Source organism: Camarhynchus parvulus, chromosome 4, assembly GCF_901933205.1.
Source record: "Camarhynchus parvulus chromosome 4, STF_HiC, whole genome shotgun sequence".
In the NCBI taxonomy this organism is placed as follows: domain Eukaryota; kingdom Metazoa; phylum Chordata; class Aves; order Passeriformes; family Thraupidae; genus Camarhynchus; species Camarhynchus parvulus.
In genome coordinates, this window is record NC_044574.1 from 32,449,206 (window position 1) to 32,471,961 (window position 22,756).

The window sequence follows — 22,756 nt, forward strand, 5'->3', positions numbered from 1 at the left end:
ACAATGTTATCAATGCTATGAAATTCTTTTATTTGGGAAAAAGAAATAAAGTAAAGCAAGTAAAGTGCAGTTATGGTGTACAACAGGTGCTGGCATTGCATTAGAGGTATAGTTAGGTTTTTGTGAAGGAGAGGCACCTGGTGGTGACTTGTGACTAAAATGTGAGCACTCTTTCATTTTTAATATGAAATTAGGCACTATCCAGCACTGAATATCTAAATAATATCAACAGCAGAAAATACGTGTTAATTCAATAGTTATCTAGCTGAAGCTAGATTTTTCTGCTGGTGCATCAGGAGCTGGATCAGTCCCAGGGCAGCACAGAGGAAACTGAGAGGACAGAGACCTTTGCAGGGACTCTCATCTGGGTAGAGAAGAGCCTGGTCAGCTGGAGCTCTGCGGTAGCTCCATGCCATCAAAATGCTGGACCTCAACTCACACATACTGCACTTCCCAGCTGGGGAGATGCTTTTTCTTAACCTCACTCGGAGTTATATCAGAAGCCACAGCCGGAGAGATGCGAAGAAAGCCAGCGTTCGCGCTGCTGGGGATGTGAGGCAGTGTTTCAAAGGCTGCAGCCCCTCTCTGCGGGCCCCCGGCTTGGCGCGGGGCTGGGCTGGGCGGTGAGGGGGCTCCGTGCCGTGCCGTGCCGTGCCGTGCCGTGCCGTGCCGTGCCGTGCCGGCGGTGGGAGCGCGCCGGGCGCCCGGCCCCTCCTGGCCGGGGCCGGCGGGCAGCGTGCCCGCGCTGCCTCGGGAGCGTCTGCGGAGCGTCCGGAGAGGCTCCGGTTACTTTTATGCTGGGTGTTCCCCATGGGTGCGAAGCATTTTTTCCTGCAGCTGGGCAGGACCAAGCTCTTCCCCCAGCTCGAGGTTAATCATCTGCCTGCAATTAACCGGTGACCTCCCACGCCCGGCGGGCCGCGCTGTAGCTTTAACGCGGGCGCTGGGAGCGGAGGGGGCAGCAGCGCCAGGGCCGGCCCGGAGCCGCTCAGATCCCTCTCTGCCGCCTGCCATGGAGAGCCGCAGCCTCCTCGCCGCCCTCCTGGCCGCTGCCCTCGCCGCCTTCCTGCCGCTTCCCGCCGCCTCCTCGGGCCACCGCAAGCTCCTGGTGTTCCTGCTCGACGGCTTTCGCTTCGACTACATTGATGACAGCGAGCTGGAGGGTCTGCCGGGCTTTCGGGACATTGTCAACATGGGGGTGAAGGTGGATTACATGACCCCAGACTTCCCCAGCCTCTCTTACCCAAATTACTACACACTGATGACGGGTGAGTACCTGTATCTCTGTGCTGGGATGCTCCTCAGAGCTGCCAGCTCCCCGTGCCAAGGTGGAAGGCAGCTCCCTGTGACTTTTTCTTCCAAAGAAGATATAAAAATAACCCAGTCGTGCTTTTAGCTGGGAGTTTAAAAGCACTGTGCCATTACAGCTCAGAATTGTTTCTCTGAAATGTGTTCCAAATTTGGAAATGCCACCTGGAACTAATTTTTTAAGTTCCCTTTTGCTCATCCAAGGTGTAGCTGGGTCCCAACCTGCTGCCACCTCAGCATCGTGGCCAGCTCACCTGGTGCGAGCACCAAGGGGGCTACTGCATATATATAGAACATAGAAACAACTGGGACTACATGGGAAATGAATACAGAGACTGCTCAGGGGCTTTAATAAAAATGCATGTGAACCGAGTGTGGCTACACTAAGAACTTACTTTCAGTCAGCAGGTCTGTTTTGGCAAGTTCAGCATTAAATTTCTTTTTAAACTTTGTAGATTTTCTGTTTTCTTAACTTTGCTACAAGTCCTCATATCTCTAATAATTCAAAATAGCCAAATGGAAAAACAGCCAGGATTTTTGCTTTTCCTCCCCTGCAGTTTTTCAGAATGTCCAGGGGAGGCTTTCAGAAAATTGAGAGGATAGTCATAGTTTCCATTATGCTGATTTGCTTTTAATCTTATGTGGAGGACACATGATTACACTAGGAAGGTGCAGAGAGTAGAGCTGGGCCAGTTCCTTCAGAGGCAGACACCAAGGAAACAAAAATTAAATTAAAAAACCCAACAAAACAAGTTTGTTTGTTTGTTTGTTTGTTTGTTTCTTCTGGAGTTTCTACTTGGATTTTTCTCTGGGGTTATTGAATAAACAGGAGTTTCCAACCAATGAGGAGGTGTAAGAAAATCTATCCTCTCCTAAGATATGTGGCATCTTCCACTATTCTTGGAACAATGCAGTGCCCAGTGATTCATATACTGGGAAAGCAAATAGATGCCATTGTAAGACAAAAATCTGACATCAGCTGTGCCCAGCTTGTTTTGAAACTGCTTAACCCCTTCTTCCCTCTCTCTCAAGAGAAACCCTTTTCTCTTGCTCATCTCTGATCAGAGAAGAGTATAAAACCATCACAGGGTTGGTTTTGATTCTTTTTCATTATTTGGTGCAAATATATGAATGCAGAATAAATGTTATGACAGAAAACAGAGGTGTTCCACTCCAGACCATGTTCTTTAGGTGTACATAGGCAAACTGACATAACACTTCATAGGTACAAAAAAAAATTGGATGGAGCTGTTAAAGAGAAAAAGAAAAGTGGGTGACATTTCACTCCTAACTACATTTAGTCATCACTCCTATTAAGTATATATATATAAAGTGAAGTCTATTATCAGCCTTTTGAAGAGTTTTGAAAACCTCCTACTTTGTACTCCGAAAGAACTTTTGTTGTAAGAGATGAAACATCACTACTGGACTTTTCATATTTTTAGTAGAGTCTTGCACCTCAGTCTGAAGCAATAAGAAAGTCTGTGAGACAAAACTCAATCTTATTGCAAGTCTCCCAGACTTTATGATAGAGATATCAATGCAAATACAACTTAATTGCAAATAGCCATTCACCTCCCTAACACATGAGTCACAGTAGTATTAAGTAGGTCAGGAACCAATTGAGGACTAAGTTTAGGTGATGAACATTGCCCAGAGGAAGATCCAAGTCTGCCCTTTGGCCCTTGGGATGTTAGTTAATCCCATGACTGTGTCTTGGCATGACAGCAGGGTAACTCCCATAGCTGCACTGTTCTTACCCTTTGGGGCCATGGTGCCATTTCCACTGAGATTTTATGGGATGGTGAGGTTAGGAGTGCAGAGCCTGTGGCAGATGTTGTGTTAAGCTGCGTTCAGTCTGCATCCATTGAATTTGCAAAGCTGGGACAGGTTTTGGAGAAAATTCAGCATGGCAGGGGGACACAAGGATCATGCCGTAGTGACCTGCTTAGGGAATGGCAAGGTACTGTTTTGCTGGTGCTGCTGTATGGGCATGGGGAAGCTGTCATCACATCTCACCAGCCATGCAGCCCCTCTGCTGCAGGCAGACACAACTGTAACTGCTTTTATTTCTGTTTGTGACTAGGATGTCTAGGAGTTAAATGCTGCCATAATTTCTTCTGAGAAATCAGAAACAAATTATTCTTCAAGTCTTCTACACTGCTGTTTCAGGAACTGCTAAGAAAGTCACATTTTAACTTCCAAAACATTGCAGTTTTTCTTCATAGTATATTGGAGTCTTTCAAATCAGTTTAAGAAATTGCACCTTCCCACCTCTGGCTTGTTCATGATATCCCACTTTGGGTTTTCTGTTTTGTTTTTGTTTTGATAAATACTCCTGCCCCTTCTTTCTCTGCTCATTCACAAGGCCTTATGGCTCCATGTCCATTCAGGAGCATTCATGGCTGCCAGTTCTTGGACAACATGTGCATAGAAGTGTTGTAGTTTGTGTGTATCTGATTTGTCTCTGTTCATTCTTGTGAGCAAGGCCTTTCCTTTCTGTCTACTGCCTTTCACCCCACATCCAGGCAACCTTCAGGACTCCAGAGCAGTTGAGCTGTTACCAAATATGAGAAGTTCTGCCTCGTTTCTGTGGCTTTGGAGGAGGACTGTGCACTCTGCCCCTCAGATACCATCACTGTTGGGGCTGGTCAGTCTCCTCAGACATGAGCTCCCCTCCTCCTCCTGCCCAGACCCGCAGGCAGAGGTTGTGGAGATCAGCAGCATCGGCCCCAGCGCTTCTCAGGGAAGATGCCAAGTAGATTAAACCATAACTGTTGACCAAAAGCCACATATCTAAAAGCAACTAACTAACTTATGCTAATGAGAACCCCACCCCTTTCTGCTGAGGTGAGTTGCTGGGTGAAGCACTGACATAGCAGGACAAGCAGGGTCCAGTCTGGTGAAATTTTGGAAGGAAAACATGGGAGGGACGTGGCTTGCTTGTGGTCAAGCAGTGCTGCAGGGCTATGGCAGAGAACTTCATGGGTCCCCCTCCTGCTGCTATTAACCTGTGAGAAGATACTTGCTGGAGCTTCCCCAGGACACACAGAAAGTCCCAGCCCAGAGGTCTTTTCCTTTCCTACCCCAACTATGAGAAAGAAAACCAGAGTATAGAAAAATGTAAAATCACTAAGTAACTCAGAGTTTGGGATGAAGCTCCAGTCTTCCTGCAAGCCAGGGCCTGGCATCAGGACCTGCTATTTGCTTGAAGAAGCCTCAAACAAAATCCAAATCAGGGCTGGTGCAAAGGGCTCTCACTGACGAGCAACCAGAGAAGTTGTTTTGTTACAAAAACCTAGCGCTGTGCAAGGTAGCTCAAGGATATGCTAGCTTAAAATCCAACTCTTTGAAAAGCAGCCTTCTCTGGCAACTTCCAGCATGCTGTGTTTCTTAGGATTGGCTTCTATTGAGGCAGAAAGACTCGTTTTTAGGTGGTTGGGCTACTTTCTGAGCTGCTAGACTGAATCCTGCCTGGTGTGCTGGCTCTCCATGGTGCAGTTACAATATTGCAATTGTTGACCTGAAAAACATGAAATGGAGAATTAGGTAGAAGGAGATGTTGCAGCTGTGACAGAGCTTTTGCAGGACTCTTTTGGACTCGGCAAGGGAGGCAAGAAGTCCAAATATGTCTATTCTAGAAGGCTCCCTTAATCATACCATGTACTGTTTGTTTTGGAAAGGAAGGAATTAAGACCACAAACCATCTTGGGTTGTTATCCTGCGGGGAGTTTTTAATTTTTCCCTTTCCCTGCTGTGGCCTGGCTCTGCAGGGAGCTCTCATGCCAAGTTCAGTGGAAAGTCTGAGGTCTCTCCTGTAAGCACTGCAAGCAGGAGTTACTGCTCCAGAGCACTTCTGCCACACCTGTCAAGAAAAGCTGCTCATGCTCTGGTTGGGTCTCCCTTACCTGACAACCTGCAGGTGTTGGAGAGGTGATGAAGGACTCCCTGCAGCTCAGCTCTCCTGAAGTCTCCCCCAGCTGAGAGCACTCAGGGGCACCTCACATTTCCAGCCAGCATAAACATGAACAGAGAGTATCACATCTGAGATAGAAATGCAGAAAGGATTTCTTTTCCAAGATCATAACTAGAAATAAAGTCTTTCTGGCAGGTCTTCCATGCGGATGTGCCAGGTGCCTGGTCAGCAGTGCAGCCCCACATCCAAGAGTCACATTTCACTTGGCCTCCATGGGAAGCAAAGGGAGCCCCTGATCTCAGAGATGGGTGGGGAACTGCTTGGAGAGGAGCCAGCAAGGAGCCTCCATGTGCCTCTTTGGACAGGATCTGATCTTAAATAAGTGGCAGAGGGGCTGTGAGGTCCTCTAAAGCTTGAGGGGTGGAGGAAAAGGTAGACCAGAGGACATTTCAGTCTCCTGCACCCAGAGTGAGGGCTGTGGCCCTTTGCAGGGGTGCCCAGACTCACTCTGACACAGTGATGACACATTTGGCTGTTGTCTAAAATACAGGGGTGGTTTGTGGTGTTTTCTCAGCCACTGCAGCTCACCCCTACATATGCCATCACCTCTTCCTCTGCACAGCAGTAGGGAATGGGGTGACATGGCAGAGCTCCCACGGATAGGTGACATCAAGGTCCACTCTGCCAGACTGAAGATTTCTCCCATCTGCCATGTTTCAACAATCTTCCCTTCACTCCTCACTCTTGATGTTGGCATACTTAACTGCTGAGGGGCTTTGGTGGATGATGCCAAAGTCTAACAAACAATCTGCATCTGTTCTCCCCTGAGCACAGCAACTCAACATGCACTGCACCCCATTTATTCCATGTTTTCTGGGAGAAAATACTCTGTGGGCTCCCAACCCTGGAATCCCCTGCAGTCTGGCTGATGTGCACACATACTAGTGTATTTACTGCTTACTGTGAGAGGCTTCCTGATTAAAAGCACAGCAGCTCCAGGCTCCTTCCACCCAGTACCTGAAGGAAGCCCAGCCTGGTGATGGCTCTAGTGGATGCCTCTTTTCTGCTGCACAGGTAATGGCATCCTGACTCCAGCCTGGTCCAGAAAAGGATGCTGACAATTTCTGTTCAGCAGTTAAGCAAATTCTTAACTACATAAGTGATACCTGCATGTTTTCTGAGGAATAAAGAGGTGGAAGGATAGGAGTACAACAGGGAAGTTTATTACATACACATGAACTAAAACTATCTCTACTTCACTGTCCAAGCTTAGAAAAAAATCCAGAAGGACACAAAGTGCACCATGAGTGACAAGGGAAAAATGACTTTTTCTTATTGGTCCTCTCAAACAGCTACAGATGCCAGCAGCAGCAGAGACTTAAAAGATTCTGTTTGTGGCATAAAGCTCTGAAATCAAGCCTCATCCTTTACTTGGATTCATTAGCTTTCCATTTCTAAAATTCTGTGTTGGGAAGCATAGGAGCATGAGCTGTGGTAATACTGTTAACTGGCAGAGAAAGGGTACTATCCCAGCAAAAACAGGCTGGAAAAGTTAGTGGGAACCAGGAGGATTTTTTTCCACATTTTTCCTCTCACTTTGTTTACTCACCACCTGCAGAAAGGCTGCAATGCCAAGCGTCAAGATTTTTCTCTTTCTCAGACAAAATATTGCAAAAATCTATGGCTGCATCTACCAGTTAAACAATTGGAAACACTCCTAAAATGTAGAACAGAAAGATTTTTCTAACCCAAGTTCAAGTAGCAACAATGTTACAAATTAAAATAGAGGTTTTTTCCTCCTCATTAGCTGCAATCTCACAGCTGACAACTAGTGCATCTACTGCCAGATGATAGCTAAGTAGACATTCACATATCAAGGTATTTCTTGGCCCAGAGCTGAAGTCCCTGCCACAGGCTCATACTCTGTCCGATAATGCAGGCAGCAGCTTTGCCCATTGTTCTGCCCCGTGCTTGGAGCTTCAGTGCCCTCAAGTCACACCCAGCTCTGGGGGTTCAAGGGTCCCAGAGTGCTCCCTGAGCCCACCACAATTCAGAAGAACAATCAACAGCTCGGAGTCCTGACTCTCCAGGGGCACAAGACCTGCCTTCCCACACAAGAAAGCATCTGCAATGCCTCAGCTGGATGATTTATTAGCAATTTTTGTGCATCCCAGTCCTGGCCCCATGATGAAAGCATTGAATTAGGAGTTTCAAGGTCTTACTAAATGAATTCCCTTTAAGGAAAAAAATAATGCTGTGTATAGCCGAGATTTTTTCTGTGCTTTTTGATGTGATCCTACTTGAATTGCAAAGTCTTGCCTGACACAGGCTAAGGTGTTCATGCTTTGGCTTTGTCTGATATTAGAGGTCATAAAAATTTGGAAAGACTTTGCCAGCAAACTCCTTTGGAACGTGAATTGTCCACGCACATCATGCAAGTACTGTTTTTACTTGGGGGTCTGCAGATGGCAGGGCCACTTTGCCCAGGCCAGCATTCCCCCGAGACTTCTCATGAGCTCTGGCCTTCTCCAGGCTCCTTAGGGTTTAGCATAAGGGTTTTGTTTTTACCCTATGGTCTTGTCAAAGCAGAGCAGGTGAGACCCATCAGGGGAACAGCAGAGCAGTGCATATATCAAAGATTATTTCCTGGGGACAGCAACTGCTATATCTGCTCCAGAACAGGAATATGGTGCTGGCGACTCTTAAGTCCTGCTTTCTTCATCCTTATGGGAGGCAGCATGAGCAGAGCAGAGCATTTCCCAAGGCAAGTCATCCAGCTGTTTGCATGGAGGAATTTAACTCTTCCCCAGGCTGCATAGCCCTGTGGCAACCTTGCAGTGCTTGCATCTGTCCCCCTGACCCTTGTCACTTTCCAGAGAGTGGGGACATGGTGGTGGGAGATGAGAGGAAAGGTCCCACTACAGCAGCAAGGCACATATATAATACTGCATAGTACATTTAGCTAAATGCAGGTACTGGTGTTCACCATCAGATTGTGGTACCTTTGCTGCATTGGCTAATAGACACTCTGTGGGCTCTCTGATAAATCTGCTTTGCTCAGCACAGAGATGGCAGATGCCCCAGGAATGCACACGCTTGTTTCTGGATCTCACACACAGCCAGGGCAGGGTGCACAGCACTCAGTGTTACTGTGCTGCTGCTGCTGCTGTGGGTGGCCCAGTGGCTGTGTGTTCTGCTGGCTTTTAAAATTTCGTCTTTGTTTTGCAGAGAGTTTTGCTGACAAAAGTGCCTGGAGACACAGGAATGTGCTTTAGACAAATGCTGTATGAAGTGTAGTGTCCAAGTAAGCTGTAGCATGCAGACTTGCAAATGCTTTTGCTGGCTCTCCTCCAGAAGGATACAGCAGTTATCATATTCTTGGGAACTATACCCTCTTTGTTTTCCTCTGTTGCTTGAGGAAAGAGTAATTTTTACTACAATTACAGTGAGTTTAAATAGTGACATCTGTATGCTGAAATTGCTTGCTGCCCTGTTTCTATTTTTGAAACTCTTAAGATAACGTTTGATTACAGAGGAAAGCTGCAGTAATGGAAGAAGTAATAAATTCTGAATGTTATGCTGACTCTCTAACACCATGTTGCTATTTTGATAATGATTCAAAAGAAGTACACCAAAAGTAATTTTCTTAGGCTGGAGAAAACAAGTGAAAACAGGATATAAAGAAAAAGGATTGGAGGGGTGACCCCAAAGAAACTTGAGAAATAGCCTTAATTCTGTATACGAGTATCCTAGGGGGAGGGGGCAGGGGCAGAAATTCCAGTTATTCCAGGGTTTTTCAACCTAGTGAGCAAGGCTCAGAATAGCCATGGTTGAAGATTAACCAAGGTCAAAAATAAAATTAGACATCCGGCATACTTTTGAACATTGTTAACTGATGACAAATATTGGGAGGAACAACAGAAGGAGGAGGTGAATGGCTTGATTATTGATGTCTTCCAAGGAGGTCTAGGGTCTTTCTGAGACACAGGCCTCAGGTAAGCAGACATGAATGGCATTAAACGGTCATGTCTTTGATGTGTTGCTCACCTGATCTTCTATTCTGACCCTGTGAACCAGGGGTGTCTGCAATGAAAACTGATGCCTTATAGTCTTCTAGGTCTCCTTTTCAACAGTAAAAAAAGGGATTTGGAGTCCATAGAAAATTGAACCAATCTAATGTTGAGAACAGAACACTGTCCTCTATATTAGTTCAAACAGTTAATAAAATTTCCTAACAATACTACAAAGAACAATCTCCAATCTCTTCCTTAAAAAGTGGACAAAGAGCAGATCTTAAGTCCTATAGGATCAGTAGCAGCTAGAGCTCATTAGTTCTATATGAAGACTACACTTTACATCATACAGATCCCTAATATGTAGGTTTCACACTGATAGAGCTTCAGCACTGACCTGTAAGTTTCCCAGGCTGGCACAAATTGCCTGCTGCAGTTTATCAGCTTGATAGATGCTTAGGAATACATGGAATTTAAGAAGATGAGGTTGTTCTGTAAATTGTACAGCTGTGCTTTTGATGCACTCTAGAGACTTCCCTTCTGTCTCTTTTGGGACTTACAGAGAAGAGAGCACTTGGCAGCCTGAAGAGAAGAGATCACTGCCCATCCAATCCACCAGTTCTCCTATATTAAACTTGTTTGGGTTAGTATGATAAGTATTGACTGCAACAAACTGGGACCACTTTTTTTCCTCTGGAAAGGAGGAAATGTTCTGCATAATTAAAATACTTTTTAGTAGGGAAGGAGAGTTCAAAATCCATTTCAAGATCACATGCTCCCAAAGTATACAGACTCCTCCGCCTGAAACGACATCTTTTCAGAACAAGAATGCCAAGGTTATTTCAGTTCTGATCACCATGCTCAGGCTCAAAATAATCAAAGCCTGTTATCTGGATCCCTGCAATAACATGACTCACCAGCTAATGAGGACAGTGTCTGTCACATGCTTCAGTCATTGCTTTTCAAGATATGTAAATAAGGAACTTCCAGTACAACTTATTCTTCAACATTTCTTTTCCCATTTATGTTAATTCATCTTCAGAATAATTATTAAAATATAGCATCTTCTCTTCTGAAAATTACAAGAAGTAGAAGATATCTCTCAGTTATTATACACTAGTTTCTTGTAATATGAAGTTGCCCAAGGGGCCCTCAGTACAGTAAGAGGCCTGAGCATGTCTGATGAAGTTATTTCTGTGCCCACAAGCAAGAACAAAGCATGATCATTATAAGAAAAAAAAAGAAAAATGAACAATAATGGAAAATAACAGTAACATATAAATGTTTTTGCCTAGGTTTTCCCAGTTTGCAGAAAAACAATGTGTCCTATGGATCAAGGAAGGAGAAATACAAATTTCTCAGTCTTTGTTCTATGTTTCTAGATTGTGCTCTTATCACCTTCTGTTCACAGCTTGCCTCCCACAGCAGGTTGTGAGTGCTGATGGGTACCTTAAAATGGCCTCAGACTTGGCAGGTGTTGGGTGTGTAGAAGGAGCCAGGTGTCAGCCAAACATGTGGCACCCATGGGCTGCTGCTGACCCAGTTTGTGTGTGGGGCTGGGTTTGAAATGTTGAGCAGGACATGGGGTGCAAGGTTTTTTTTTTTCTGGCCTCAGCTGTCTAAAATTTGGCTGCCTGAAGCTAAGAAAAGGCTGTGATCTTTCTCTACCAATAACTGAGAGCGTGTGCACCTCCAGATACCTGAGATGCCTATCTTAGGGTGGCATGAATTGCTTTCTATCTGTGACTCTCCTTATCTGTTGATTGTGAAGGGAACACAGGAGGCTGACAAACTTTAGCCAACTAACTTTTGGGTGTCTGAACTGGGGAGGTTTAGTAATCAAACTGGAGCACCTCAGTGAAAGGCAAGAGTCAGGGAGATTTTATGAATGGTTGCAAGGTGACAGATCCTGGAATTCAAGACAGGGCTTTTCAGCTGATTTGCTGGATGATCCAGTAGTTGCAGTGGTGGTGCTGCCAGCTTCCTTCTACTGAAGAACACCAGTCTGATTGTGCTGCTTTTGTCTCCACTCTTGAAGGTCGCCACTGCGAGGTCCATCAGATGACTGGAAACTACATGTGGGACCAGAAGGCAAATGTATCATTTGATATTGGTGTGAATAAAGAAAGCCTGCTGCCTCTCTGGTGGAACGGATCAGAGCCTTTGTGGGTCACAATGATGAAAGCTAAAAAGAACGTTTCCATGTACTACTGGCCAGGTTAGTATGTGAAAAATTCCTACAATGCACTTTGACATCTGAGCACTCCATATGCTGTAGGAATGGCTCTCTAACACAGTTCTGAAATACAGATAGGAATTTTATGTGCTTTACTAACCAGGCATAGAAATTAATTAGCTTTTCTTCGGTCATGATAACTTGCATATGCTGAGAAAGGAGAAGACTGAAGTGCCACTAGAGGCAGCTTTCCACTAAATGCTAGCTTCAGGAGGGTGCTGGCTTGAAGAGCATCCCCTCCTCCATCAACTGCTTTTTCCTCTTGCCCACCTGTAACTTCTGCTATGCTGAGTGGTTGCTCTGCGAATGGTTCACGGTCCAATCAAAGTTAAACAGTAACCACCCTCCCCCAGTGCTTCTTTGGTTTTAATCTGGAAATTAGTAGTTGAGAGCTGAAGATGATCTGCTCTGTGAGGACAAGAAAACCCAGCTGAAAGCAAAGCATCCTTGTCCTCTGGTCCTCCTTCATTGTTAATTCATCTGTGGTCCCAGTTGCTCTGAGTCTGGGCCATTCATTTGGAGGGACTGGCCTTTCTGTTCCTCATTTGTTAGATATTGGACCATTGGAATGACTAGGGATGTGTAATAATGAGTCCTTTTTATCAAACAGAAGTATTGTATCCCCTTAGACTACACGTTTTGGGACTCTCTTGGAAATAGATGTTCCAGCTGAGCAACCAGACCAAATCCCTTGCAAAGCACCCAGATTCTCAACATTTTTACCTTCTAACTGCTCCCTACCCTAAGCAGTCTGCAGATACCCTCAATGTGCAAGCACAGGCTGGAGGACCAGAGAGCTGTTAGGAGAGCTGTGCTGAGCACAGCTAGTGCCAGCAGGGCAGTGGCAGCTGACTCATGCCATGGGCTCCTGGCCAGCTCGTCTCTGCATCCCAGTGCACGTGTGCCTGGCCACAGGCTTCCCATGCAATGCGGCTAAGGGTGTCCTGGCAAAAAGCCCACGATTCTAAGGAATGGGAAGAAAGAGCAAACCAAGATGAAAAACACTGAAAAGCCATCCAGAGTGTTTCTACAGTACTGAACAGCAAAAAGATCTGAGAGTGACAATATTGCCTTATGGACTCAGAGGCAGTCAAAGAGTTTACATCAGCCCTGAAAAAAGGCTGCTTCCTACTGAAGATGTCTCAAGTGATCTAACAGCAAGGCAAATAGTAGGACATAGGAATTATACAAGAATGTACGAATTCTTCTAAAAATTTACAAAAATATCTCTTTCTGTAGACTCTTCATTTTTAACTACTATTGTAATTGCTCTCAATAGGTATAATTATGTACTGAATAGATGTAACAGCCTACAGAGAGCTGCTGAAATCCAAAAAACCAGTATCACTTTCCATTAAGTGCCTTTGGACTTCACCTAGCTTCTTCATGTTGCCCTTTGAGCAGTGTTTCCCAGGGAGAAAACACATCAGATGTATATATATGTATACATATATGTATACTCTTCACTCTGCCTGCAATTTCTAGCTGAAAATTGCAAGGAACAAAAGAGACTCCCTTTCCCCAGTGCTTACACTCCCAAGTGTATGCATTGAACTCTCTTATGACACAGAGGGGGAATTTTTGCATGGATCTGGCATCTTAGCTGCGGACTGTGACATGTAACTCTGTCTATCCTTAATTATTTATCTGTGATGGTTGAACTTTGGCAAAACCATCAGTGCTTCAGTTCAGCAAAAGCATGAGGCACATGTTTATTTTCAGGGTACTCGTGGTCTCAAACAACACATTGGCCATACAGACACAGGAAGCAGAGTGAAACGTGGAACTACTGAACTAAAGCACAGGGCTGTTGGGCTGCAGTAGGACTCCAGGTGTAACTGGGGTGAACAGAAGTCACTCCAAATGCAACAGCATTTGTTACGTTTTCCCTATGTGATTTTTTCCCAAGCATTTTCTTGTTCCATAGCAAGGACAAAATCCTTTCTAAAAATTCTACATCTATAATTTTAAAGCTTAAATTCTTAACAAGCCATTTGAATGGGAAGCAATACCAAACAAAATGAAAATGAAACCCCAAGATTTAATAACCAAGGTGAGTAGAGGTCCCACAGGCATTTGCACTGCATATGGTCTGCTATTAGTGATTAGCTTTCCAGCATAAATACACACTGCTGCTTAGTAATGAATCTTGCAATTATGATAAAGATCCAGACAGGAAGAGTTTGGGGAACTCTTAATAGGAACTGCAATATATAGCCAAATTCATTGCACTTTGTTCTGGAATATGCTATTTTCTCTTTAGCTGTCAGTAAAGACAAACAGCATCAATGAACCATAGCAGGAATGCATTGGAAACACCAGAGTGCTGATTCCCTGCATTAACTTTCACCAGTGTCAATTCCTCCTCAGAGCCAGTTCCAAGTTTTGCAAAGTCTGAACCCAAAATCTGCTGCTTCATTTTCTTCCCTATGTTCCTCTCTCGTGTGTAGTCACTGCCTAAAGAAATAAAATTCAGACCCCAGCACACAGGAGCACAGAACAGGAGAGCTCTGGGATGCAAACAATCACACAGCTTTATCTGTGAGCCTAACATAAACCCAGCAAAGACAACTCATGAGCAGAATGTATCTGAGCTCTTGTGATTCTAGAAGCAGAGGAGCCAAACTGTCGCCATGCTGGGGGTCCCAAACACCACTTCTGCCAAAACATAAGGCCTTGCCTTGTAGGGATGCTTTTCTGCTTTCTTCATGCTCTGTGTGGGGTGAAAGGCACAGCCTCACCCCCAGGTTGCCTGTCCAAAGCACTGGTGCTCCAGCAGGTGGAGAATGCCCAGAGGAGTGAAGAGCATCCTGGTCAAAACCTTGGAGTGGTCCTCACCCTCAGCCCAGTAAGTGCCATCATCCCAGATGCTCAAGCTCCTTCATTTTCCAGCAGCCCATGCAACTACTTCAGCTGAAGTGCAGTGACAACTTCTCTAAACACTGAAATGAGAGGCAGAGGGGGGAAGAAAAAAGACTCTAAACTCAACTTTTGCCATTTAAACATAATATTTACCAGACCATACAGCTAGTCTGGAAAGTTTTCAAAATCTTCTGTTATGACATGAAATGTCCAACTGTTAAATAAATGTTTAGAAATGTAATTTAAAGCTGGCAGAGATTCAGGTCTCCATGTCAGATAGATAAAGAGGGGTTTATCACTCTGAAAGAAGTCCTTATTCCTGCTCCAGTAGTTCAGGTTTTTAAATAAAGATGTAGCATCATACAAAACTACGCAGATGTATCTAGCATTACATCTTAGTATACACAGCTTAACTATTTGTAGTTTAACCAAGAAAAACTTAAAACTTAGCATTCCCTTTGGCTGCCTCCAAATCTGTTTAAATTTTCTTTCCCATAATATCTAAAAGAGAAAATTTACCATCTGTCCTGACCTCTTCCAAAATGAAATTTAAATATTAAAGGGTCTTCATAGCCAGTATTTTGGACTTGTAACAAGCCTTAACATTTTAAAAAAACCCCTAATTTAAGTTCTATTCATCATAGAGGCAAAAAAAAAAAAAAAAGAGGAAAAGGAAGCTCTTGGTGACTAAACATCTTGAATTTCCAATGGTACTGTCAGTGGACTGCACATTTGAAGACCACTATTTCATGGCCAAAATGATGACATTAGTTCTAATTGTTGCTACGCTGTAGTCTTTTACGTCATGCTCATCACTTGACAACCTAGAAATAGCAAAGATAGCTCAGAAACTAAAATATCCCAGATCCCCAAGAGGTTAATGCTCCCAGTTAAAATTATCTCGTGAGTAATTCTGAGGAAAGTTATTTGAGAAAATTACAATCTGATGTCAGTATCTGAAGAAAAAAGACAAAATCATCATATTAGTCACTGGCTATGAGCAGTTATCCAGCTGAAGCTAAACACAAGGTATTTCTAACGACTTTCCAAATGCATTCTTAACTTCTTGCCTGGTTTTGGAGACGATCTTGAGCCAGACTCAAGTATGAAACGAGAAATTGGCTCTAAAGTTCCAATTCAGTCCTGAAATACTAGCAAAGCCCACAGATCACAGCTGCATCACCTCTAGCATCTGAGGTCACTGAAAGCCCTTGTTTTGCTGCTGGTAGCACCCAGGACATCCTACAAAAGGCTGGAGCTCTGTGCCCTCAGGGAAGGGGACTTCCTGGGTATGACTTCAGGCTATTAATGGAATACATTTTTCTGATTATTTGGTTCAGTATCAGCTCAGACCCATCTCTGCTGCACAGTGTAATTTCTTGGGGACACTGTGTGCAGATGTAAAGGAGTTTTATTGTGGGGTGATCAAGACACTCAGTTATTGTCACGTAGTCTGCTGGCTGCTTATCCATGCTGCAGACAACTGTCATGGTGGATCATGGTGGAGAGATGAGGTGTTTCATGCAGAAAGTGGAAGCTTAAATCATATGTTTGGGGCAACAGGGAAAGAATGAAAAGTAAGCACCATCCCACAGTTTTGATACAAATAAAAATTAGAAATATCTTCAAGAGTAGGCAAATGTGTTTTTACAGGAAAATAAATCAGTTGACTACATTAGATGTTTATTATTGCAAATAGGTAATTAATCATAGCAGATGGGGTCCCTTGAAACACACAGGGCATGTGGAGACCTGGGAGCTGCTACCACAGGCAAAGAGACTGAATCTGTCATGTGTGCTATGGTCCTTTGACTTTTGGAAAGGATAATTTCCATCTGACTTATCTGGCTTTCTGCAAATCATTGAAGGTTTTAAAAAATTCCTAAGCTTAAACACATAAGTTTTTCTAATTTTTCATGGTACTCCTGAACTATCATGTCAGAAGACTCCTAGCCAGCTTGGCCTGCAAGGGGTGTGCTTCTCCCTATGTCCCAGTACTGCACCTGAGTGATGTGAGCCCATGGGAGCTGAGATGCACGACTGACAGACTTTCTTTATTGAGTGTCCCAGTAAGCAAACCACTGTAAATCACCTCTGTTGGTAGCTCTGCTTGCTCTAGGGCCCTGTCTGTACTTACATCTTCTTCTCACACCCCAAGCAACAAGTCGGCATATGACAGTCCTTAATGCATTTCACTCTCCTCCCAAAGGAGAAGCAGAGGGACCCCAGTGTACAGATTCAGGCTTTGGCTTAGGGTTGCCTTTTTGACCAGGCTGTGTTGCTGTATGCAGAGGCCATTTTGCAAAAGGTGGGGTTTTTTTTTGGTTTTGATTCCTCCTTGTGGCCCTTGTTTTCTGATGTATTTCTGAATACATCAGAAAATGTCTAACTGTGATGGGAGGACTCTGGGGTTATGGAATGATAATTTGCATTAATCTAGTGTTTCTGGAAGCATACTTCTTTTAAATATTAATATTATTCAGCAGCATAGTAACTGGAGAGCAAAAGGGCAAAGAAACCTCAAAAAACATGTTTTTCTATGTTCAGGGCCATGTTCTCCTGTAGGATTTGTTGCCATAAATTTTTAGGCCACAAAACAGACTTTATTTTGCAAGAAAGGCTGCAAGTTACCAAGAGAGTTAATTGGTTTACAGTGTTTTAATAAGACCTCCTGGGAAACAGATATAATAGTGGAGAGCCAGTATCACATCATAAAATACAGATTATAGAGGATATTGCAATGTAAGATACAGTGTGTCTAACTGGAAAGTATTTGCTGAAGTTTCAGAGAACAATATCTAAATCTATAATGTTGGAAGCCTGGAAATGAGGCTATATGGCCACAGAAGTTAAAATAACAAACAAGCTGGTGATTTAGGTGGAAATGGTCTGCCACGAGGGAATCAAGCATTTTATTGTGGGCAGGTCACACAGAGACCTTCCTTTTAGAGAGGGAAATAAAAGGGTCCAATGTACAGTTTGCTACAAGCACTTGTCAAACCAACCTCTCTCCCCTTTTCCCTTGCCAACCACATGGTTTCCTGCAGGGAAGGCATAAGGTAAGTAATGTCACAGGGAATTTACAGACCTGAACTTGGACACCAGGGTGTGAGGTCTGTGATCAAGGTGAAATAGCAGAGCTTACCACATTTTTTGCTTGTAGGTTGCGAAGTGGAAATCCTTGGAGTCAGACCAAGTTACTGCCGCGAGTACTTCAGTGTCCCAACAGACAGGAACTTTGCAGACGCCATCAGTGATGCCCTCGAGTCTCTGTGGTACGTCACGAGATTTTTGCAGTGTGGGGTTTCCTCTCTCTGGGACAAATCTTTGGATTTACTATCAGGGAAATTTTCAGGATGAGCTTCCAGGTAGGAAGAGGAGGGCCAAGAGTGCTTTATAGTATCATCATAGAAACAACACCATAACAGAAATTGACCCTTATATTAAGAGTGGAGGGAAAGATGTGCTCCTCTGTTTCTGTGTAGTCTGCAACAAGGAGGAGACATCCTGACTTAATTGCTTAAGTAATTTGCTGTTTCAAACAACTTCAGGATGAGCCTGTGCATGTCTACTCCTGCAAGAAAAGGCTTTGAAATGCTTTTATTTAGCGAGAGGAGATTTGGAAATTCTGAAATTCAGCTCCAGTCACTTGTTTATGAGACTGATGGTCTGACTTTTTCTTCATTTTAGAACATCTCAAGCCAAATATTTTTGGACAGTGCATTCATTTTGTGCAAATATGGGAATAGAACAGAAATAGAATAGACTCGAATCGTTCTGTTGGAAGGGACCTATAACAGCCATATAGTCCAACTGATGGGAATATATCTCTCAGACAACTCCTAGGAAAAATGTATACTCCAAATCCAGCTTTCAAGTTCCACCATCTCTCATCCAAACATTTGCAAGAGACAATTCCACATAGGGTGTAAAATCAGGGAAGATTGCACCACCACATGCAGCACCAATGCCTTACTTTGGCTATAACTGAGCTCCTCCTTTTAAAGCCTTGTTGGTTCCATAATTAATCCAATCCTAAGAAATCCTTCTACTTCAATACTTGCAACAGCCATAGCAATTTGAATCCAAAAAGTTTTGTATTCAGGTGCGGAGTGTCGATTGCTCCTGAAATAAAGGCTCCAAGATTATGAGAGTGCTGTTGGGGAAGTTGCTCCCAGTTGCACACTGGGTCCTGCTGCACAGAGGCTCATAAATAAATGTTGTTTGCAGCATGGGCTCAGACAGAAGGTTTATGAGACCATGTGAGAGGTTTTATCCTGAAATTATTTAGCTTAGATTTAAAGAAAGTTACCTGCATGTGACATGAGGAAGCCATATGTGTCATTGGAGGTTTTCTGGAGCTTTTGCAATGCTTTTAATTCAGTGAATAAAAAAGGGAATGGGAGCTGTAATACAGACATCAGCTCTGACTTCTGGTGGAAACCCAGAATTAATGTAGAAAGATTTTTGGTCTGGTATCATTTTGGGATGGGTTAAGATATACTTGAAGCTTCTTGCCTGGTTTCTGTGAAGCACAGTGTATAAAGATGCTCAGTGCTGTTTTTCAGCTCTGTAATTGCGAACATGTTGAAAAATGAGGCACAAACTGCTAAAAGTACCAGCCCTTCAAGCTGTTATTTTGGGTAGTTGGAGAGTTTCAATAGCTAATTCTGCCCGAGCCACAAGGCTGCCTGTTGCTGTCTGTGGTGGAAAAGGAAAGGGACACAACAGTGTTGGTGAAACAACTTGCAAGAGGTGAAAGCTGGTGATTTCAAGAAAAGTGTAAATCCCTGCCACCAAGATGTCATAAATAACAGCTACAGTCTTCTGAAGTGCCCAAATCCCACAGATCATCCTAGTGCAGCAGGAGGTCCTGTCACTGGTGTCTGTTTACACACCATCCCTGGTGAATTTCTTCCTGAGTTCTTTTCCTTTAAACTAAATGCCCTGTATCCAACAAGGTGGGGAGAAGGAAAAATTAATGATCTTACATAAAACTAATAATCAGGTTTGGGTGTAAATACTGCAGGGACAGTAAGTAAGAAGGGAGGGTAGAGAATGAAGAGATTAAAAATCTGGTAGGTTTTCCTTATTCTTTCTCTCATCCATCCTCTTTGTTTATTTCTTTAAGATTTAGAAGAAGTTCCATGCTGCTGTGCCAGCCTATAAGAAGTAAAGCATCTGAAATGCTTTTATTGTAGTCAGATTCATTTAACAGGATTCAGCATCTCCTGTAGAAGAGTCTTCAGCTTGTCATCTATATCTTTCACAAATGCTTTTGACTTCTGAAGCTGTTCAAAGGCTGGCAAATGCAGCATGTTTCCTTTCCACACCCTAGGTAATTGGAAAAGCCCATTAGGCTGAGACTGTCCTTAGCTATATGTGAGAAAACAGCCCGTGGCAAGGGCAGTCTGTTGCCTGGAGCAGTGCCTTGCTCAGCAGCCCTAATGGCAGGTATTAGTAGTTAAAGAACTGCACTTGGGCTCCCACCATTAGTAAACCTTGCAGGCACTCCAGGGTAAAGTACCTAACTCATCAGGGAGCCACTGAGCTTCTCTTGCAACCAAAGGAAATCATCCTTCAGCAATATTCTCCAGTCTTTTCAAAAAGGTTTCAAGACCACTATTTGGACCAAGAATATTCAAAACAAAGTCAAGCATCTGTTTTTGGCAAGTGAAACTAAAACCTCCCTTGAATCTTTTCAACAACTGTAACCTATGGGCTGTTGTAATCTACCTGCCTCGCTGGGGAGGTATCATGAGATTGCATTGTACTTGCAAAGTGTGCTGGTAGAATATAAAATACTTTCTGGTGTTGCCATTAATGCTGTCCAACTTTCTTCAGCATTTTTTCTAAGTAATTTATTTGGAAAGTTACTGGTGATGGAAGAAGACAGGACCAACAGAATACTTCTGTCTAAAGACAGAATACTTCTCCTATGCAAGCCATGATAAGGGTTTTTTTAGAAAACTTAGAAAACCTCTTTTTTCTGTAGAAAAACAGGCAGAAGTGGAAACAAAGTCAAACCCCAGACGTGCTGTACCAAATCCTGCAAACTCCTAAGCATGCTGCATTACTGGAGCTTGTCCCATTGAAGTAATTAAATATTCTTCCTTACAGCACTGAGCCCTCATGGAGAAATCTCACCACAGCCTAAATGAGATCACTTGCTTTATGCAATAAATCTCTTTCTTAGCTTCTATCTTGGTCAAAATGATAATTTACTTACAGGTGACAAGACATAAATTAGTTTAAGTAGCTTATAATACAGGTACTGCAGCAAAAGAGAACTATTTAAATAGGTTCAATGACTGTATACAATAGAGAAATTACAGGGTTAAATTTTAGAAAATAATTTATACCTAATACAGAAATAATGCTTAAAATGAAACTGGGGAGAGGGGAGCACTGCTTCATTTAAATAATTTCAAAATTATGAAGAGTGAGGAACAACACTGTTCTGCAGGGCCAGCAGTGGAGAAATTCCCACCCCAGCAGACATCTTCAGCTTCTCACAGGACTGCTCCTCTGAGGCCTTCTACAAACTGAGAAATGCAAATGACAAACCCTAATTCATTCACTCAGTCCCTCATCTCTGATTTTGCCTCTTCTGTCCCACTAATTACACCAGACTACCCAGGTGTCTTTAATCAGAGATGCTGGACTAGAAAGTCTTTCTGTAGGGATCTTCATATGGGTGAGAGCATGTAATATGGATGGCATGCTCTGCCTTATATTAAGTACAGCGCAAAAAGACTGGGTTTGGGTTCAAGAGTATAGGTTTGTGATTTTATCCACACAACTTCTCTCAGGGAGATTTACAGTGAACAGTAAAATGGTCATGAAAATGAAATTAAGCACTGATGTGTGCGCTATCCCCACTAAGGAGGCTGAGAGCAATCAATGCAGAAAAGTGCGATCAGCTAAACTTGTGCAATTCTGAGATTACCTTCATTTCCCTTGCTTGTGTTCCTGAATAAAACCCCCTTCTAAAATCTCATCCCAGTTCATACTGCTTAGTATTTTGTAAGGCAGAGCACATCCTGAGTTGACCTCTGTGGTTTGGAAGACCTCACACAGGAGAAAGCCAGAAGTGCCAAACTTTAATTAAAGCACATTTGACTGGTAATTCCCATAATCCTTTTAATAGGGGCATTCAGCACAGAAATCAGAATTTATTTGTTATTAAAGGGAAAGCTGCCTTCCTAATTCAAAGAGGTTAGTAGAGGACTGCCTAGACCAGCCTGCACATGGCAGTTTCCACCTGCTGCCTCTGATGGGAGTCTCAGGCAAACTCAGGAAACACTGGGTGTGAATAATGAGCCCAGCAGGGCAATAGGTAGTAGGACAGCACAGACTGGAAGCAGAAAACAGGGTTTTGTGGCTCTACATGCTTGTGAAGAAAACAATGCCAGCAGCCAGGAGCTCTCCATGTGTGTCAGCCTTTCACTCCCTGCTCTCTCCCACCCCCAGCAACAACAGCGCCGAGATGGCCGCAGTGTACTACGAGCGCATCGACGTGGAAGGCCACCACTACGGCCCTTCGTCCCAGCAGCGCAAGAACGCTCTGAAGGAAGTGGACAAAGCCTTGAGCAACATGATCTCACTCATCAAGGTGAGTGGCATCCATAAACCCAGCTCCTGGGTGCCTTTGGACAAGGCTTTTAAAACTGGTCTTTGTGGCACTGCCCAGAGCCTTTTTAACACCTGTAACTGAATACAGTGGCTGTAAATTTTTCTTTCCTGAGAAATAGGCTACTGAGTTCATGTGGAAGTCAAGGCACCATCACCCTGATTATTATTTTCATTGATGGCATTATAACCTTCCTGGTGGATTTATACCAGTAGCCCCAGGAAGCCACAAACCAATATACATGTTGCTCTGTTTATGACTTGTGTTGCCAGCTGAACTTCATTGTAGGTGAAGGAATCAAAACTGTGTTTCCTAAGGTTTGTGGAATCAGACTATTAACTTTTATAGTGGCTTTTATGACAGCATTCAGAACTCTATACTTTAAACTTGGTTTTAAAAAGCCTTATTGAAATGGTTTTGCAGCAAGAAAATCTTTTGGGTAAATGGCAATTCTATGAATATTTCTGACAGTGATAAATGCATGCTGGAGTTTTTATGTTTTTCAGTGAAGAGAGGAATATGCATCTTCAATTTCTCTAAATATTAAAAGCTCTAATGCTAAGTGCTCATGTTTGGGCGGGAAAGAGAGAAACACCCCTTCCACAAGTGGTATCATGGCAAAATTGCTGCGTGGACTTGTTTAGGAAAAACTCTGGTTCTAACCTCTCAGACTCTTCCAGAGCAGCAAGTAAAAGTGGGTATCCATCATTATGGGTGGTGGCAAAGCACATTGCAGGACATTCATGGACAAGATCCTTCTGGTTAACTTCCACAGAAACAGTGGAGGT

The 22,756-nt window shown here is 43.6% G+C and overlaps 1 protein-coding gene across 2 annotated transcripts in view; it reads left to right on the forward strand.

Moving 5' to 3' along the window:
* Positions 1 to 748: 748 nt before the first annotated feature.
* ENPP6 (ectonucleotide pyrophosphatase/phosphodiesterase 6) overlaps positions 749 to 22,756 on the forward strand; it is a 29,961-nt gene continuing 7,953 nt past the window's right edge. The window contains exons 1-4 of one of the 2 annotated variants that reach the window (XM_030947491.1): positions 749 to 1,268; positions 11,276 to 11,455; positions 17,499 to 17,610; positions 21,809 to 21,950. In XM_030947491.1, coding sequence (XP_030803351.1) covers positions 1,013 to 1,268; positions 11,276 to 11,455; positions 17,499 to 17,610; positions 21,809 to 21,950 — 690 coding nt within the window. In that variant the 5' untranslated portion in view covers positions 749 to 1,012. The remainder of the gene's footprint in view (positions 1,269 to 11,275; positions 11,456 to 17,498; positions 17,611 to 21,808; positions 21,951 to 22,756) is intronic. The other variant, XM_030947492.1, reaches the window with a different exon arrangement.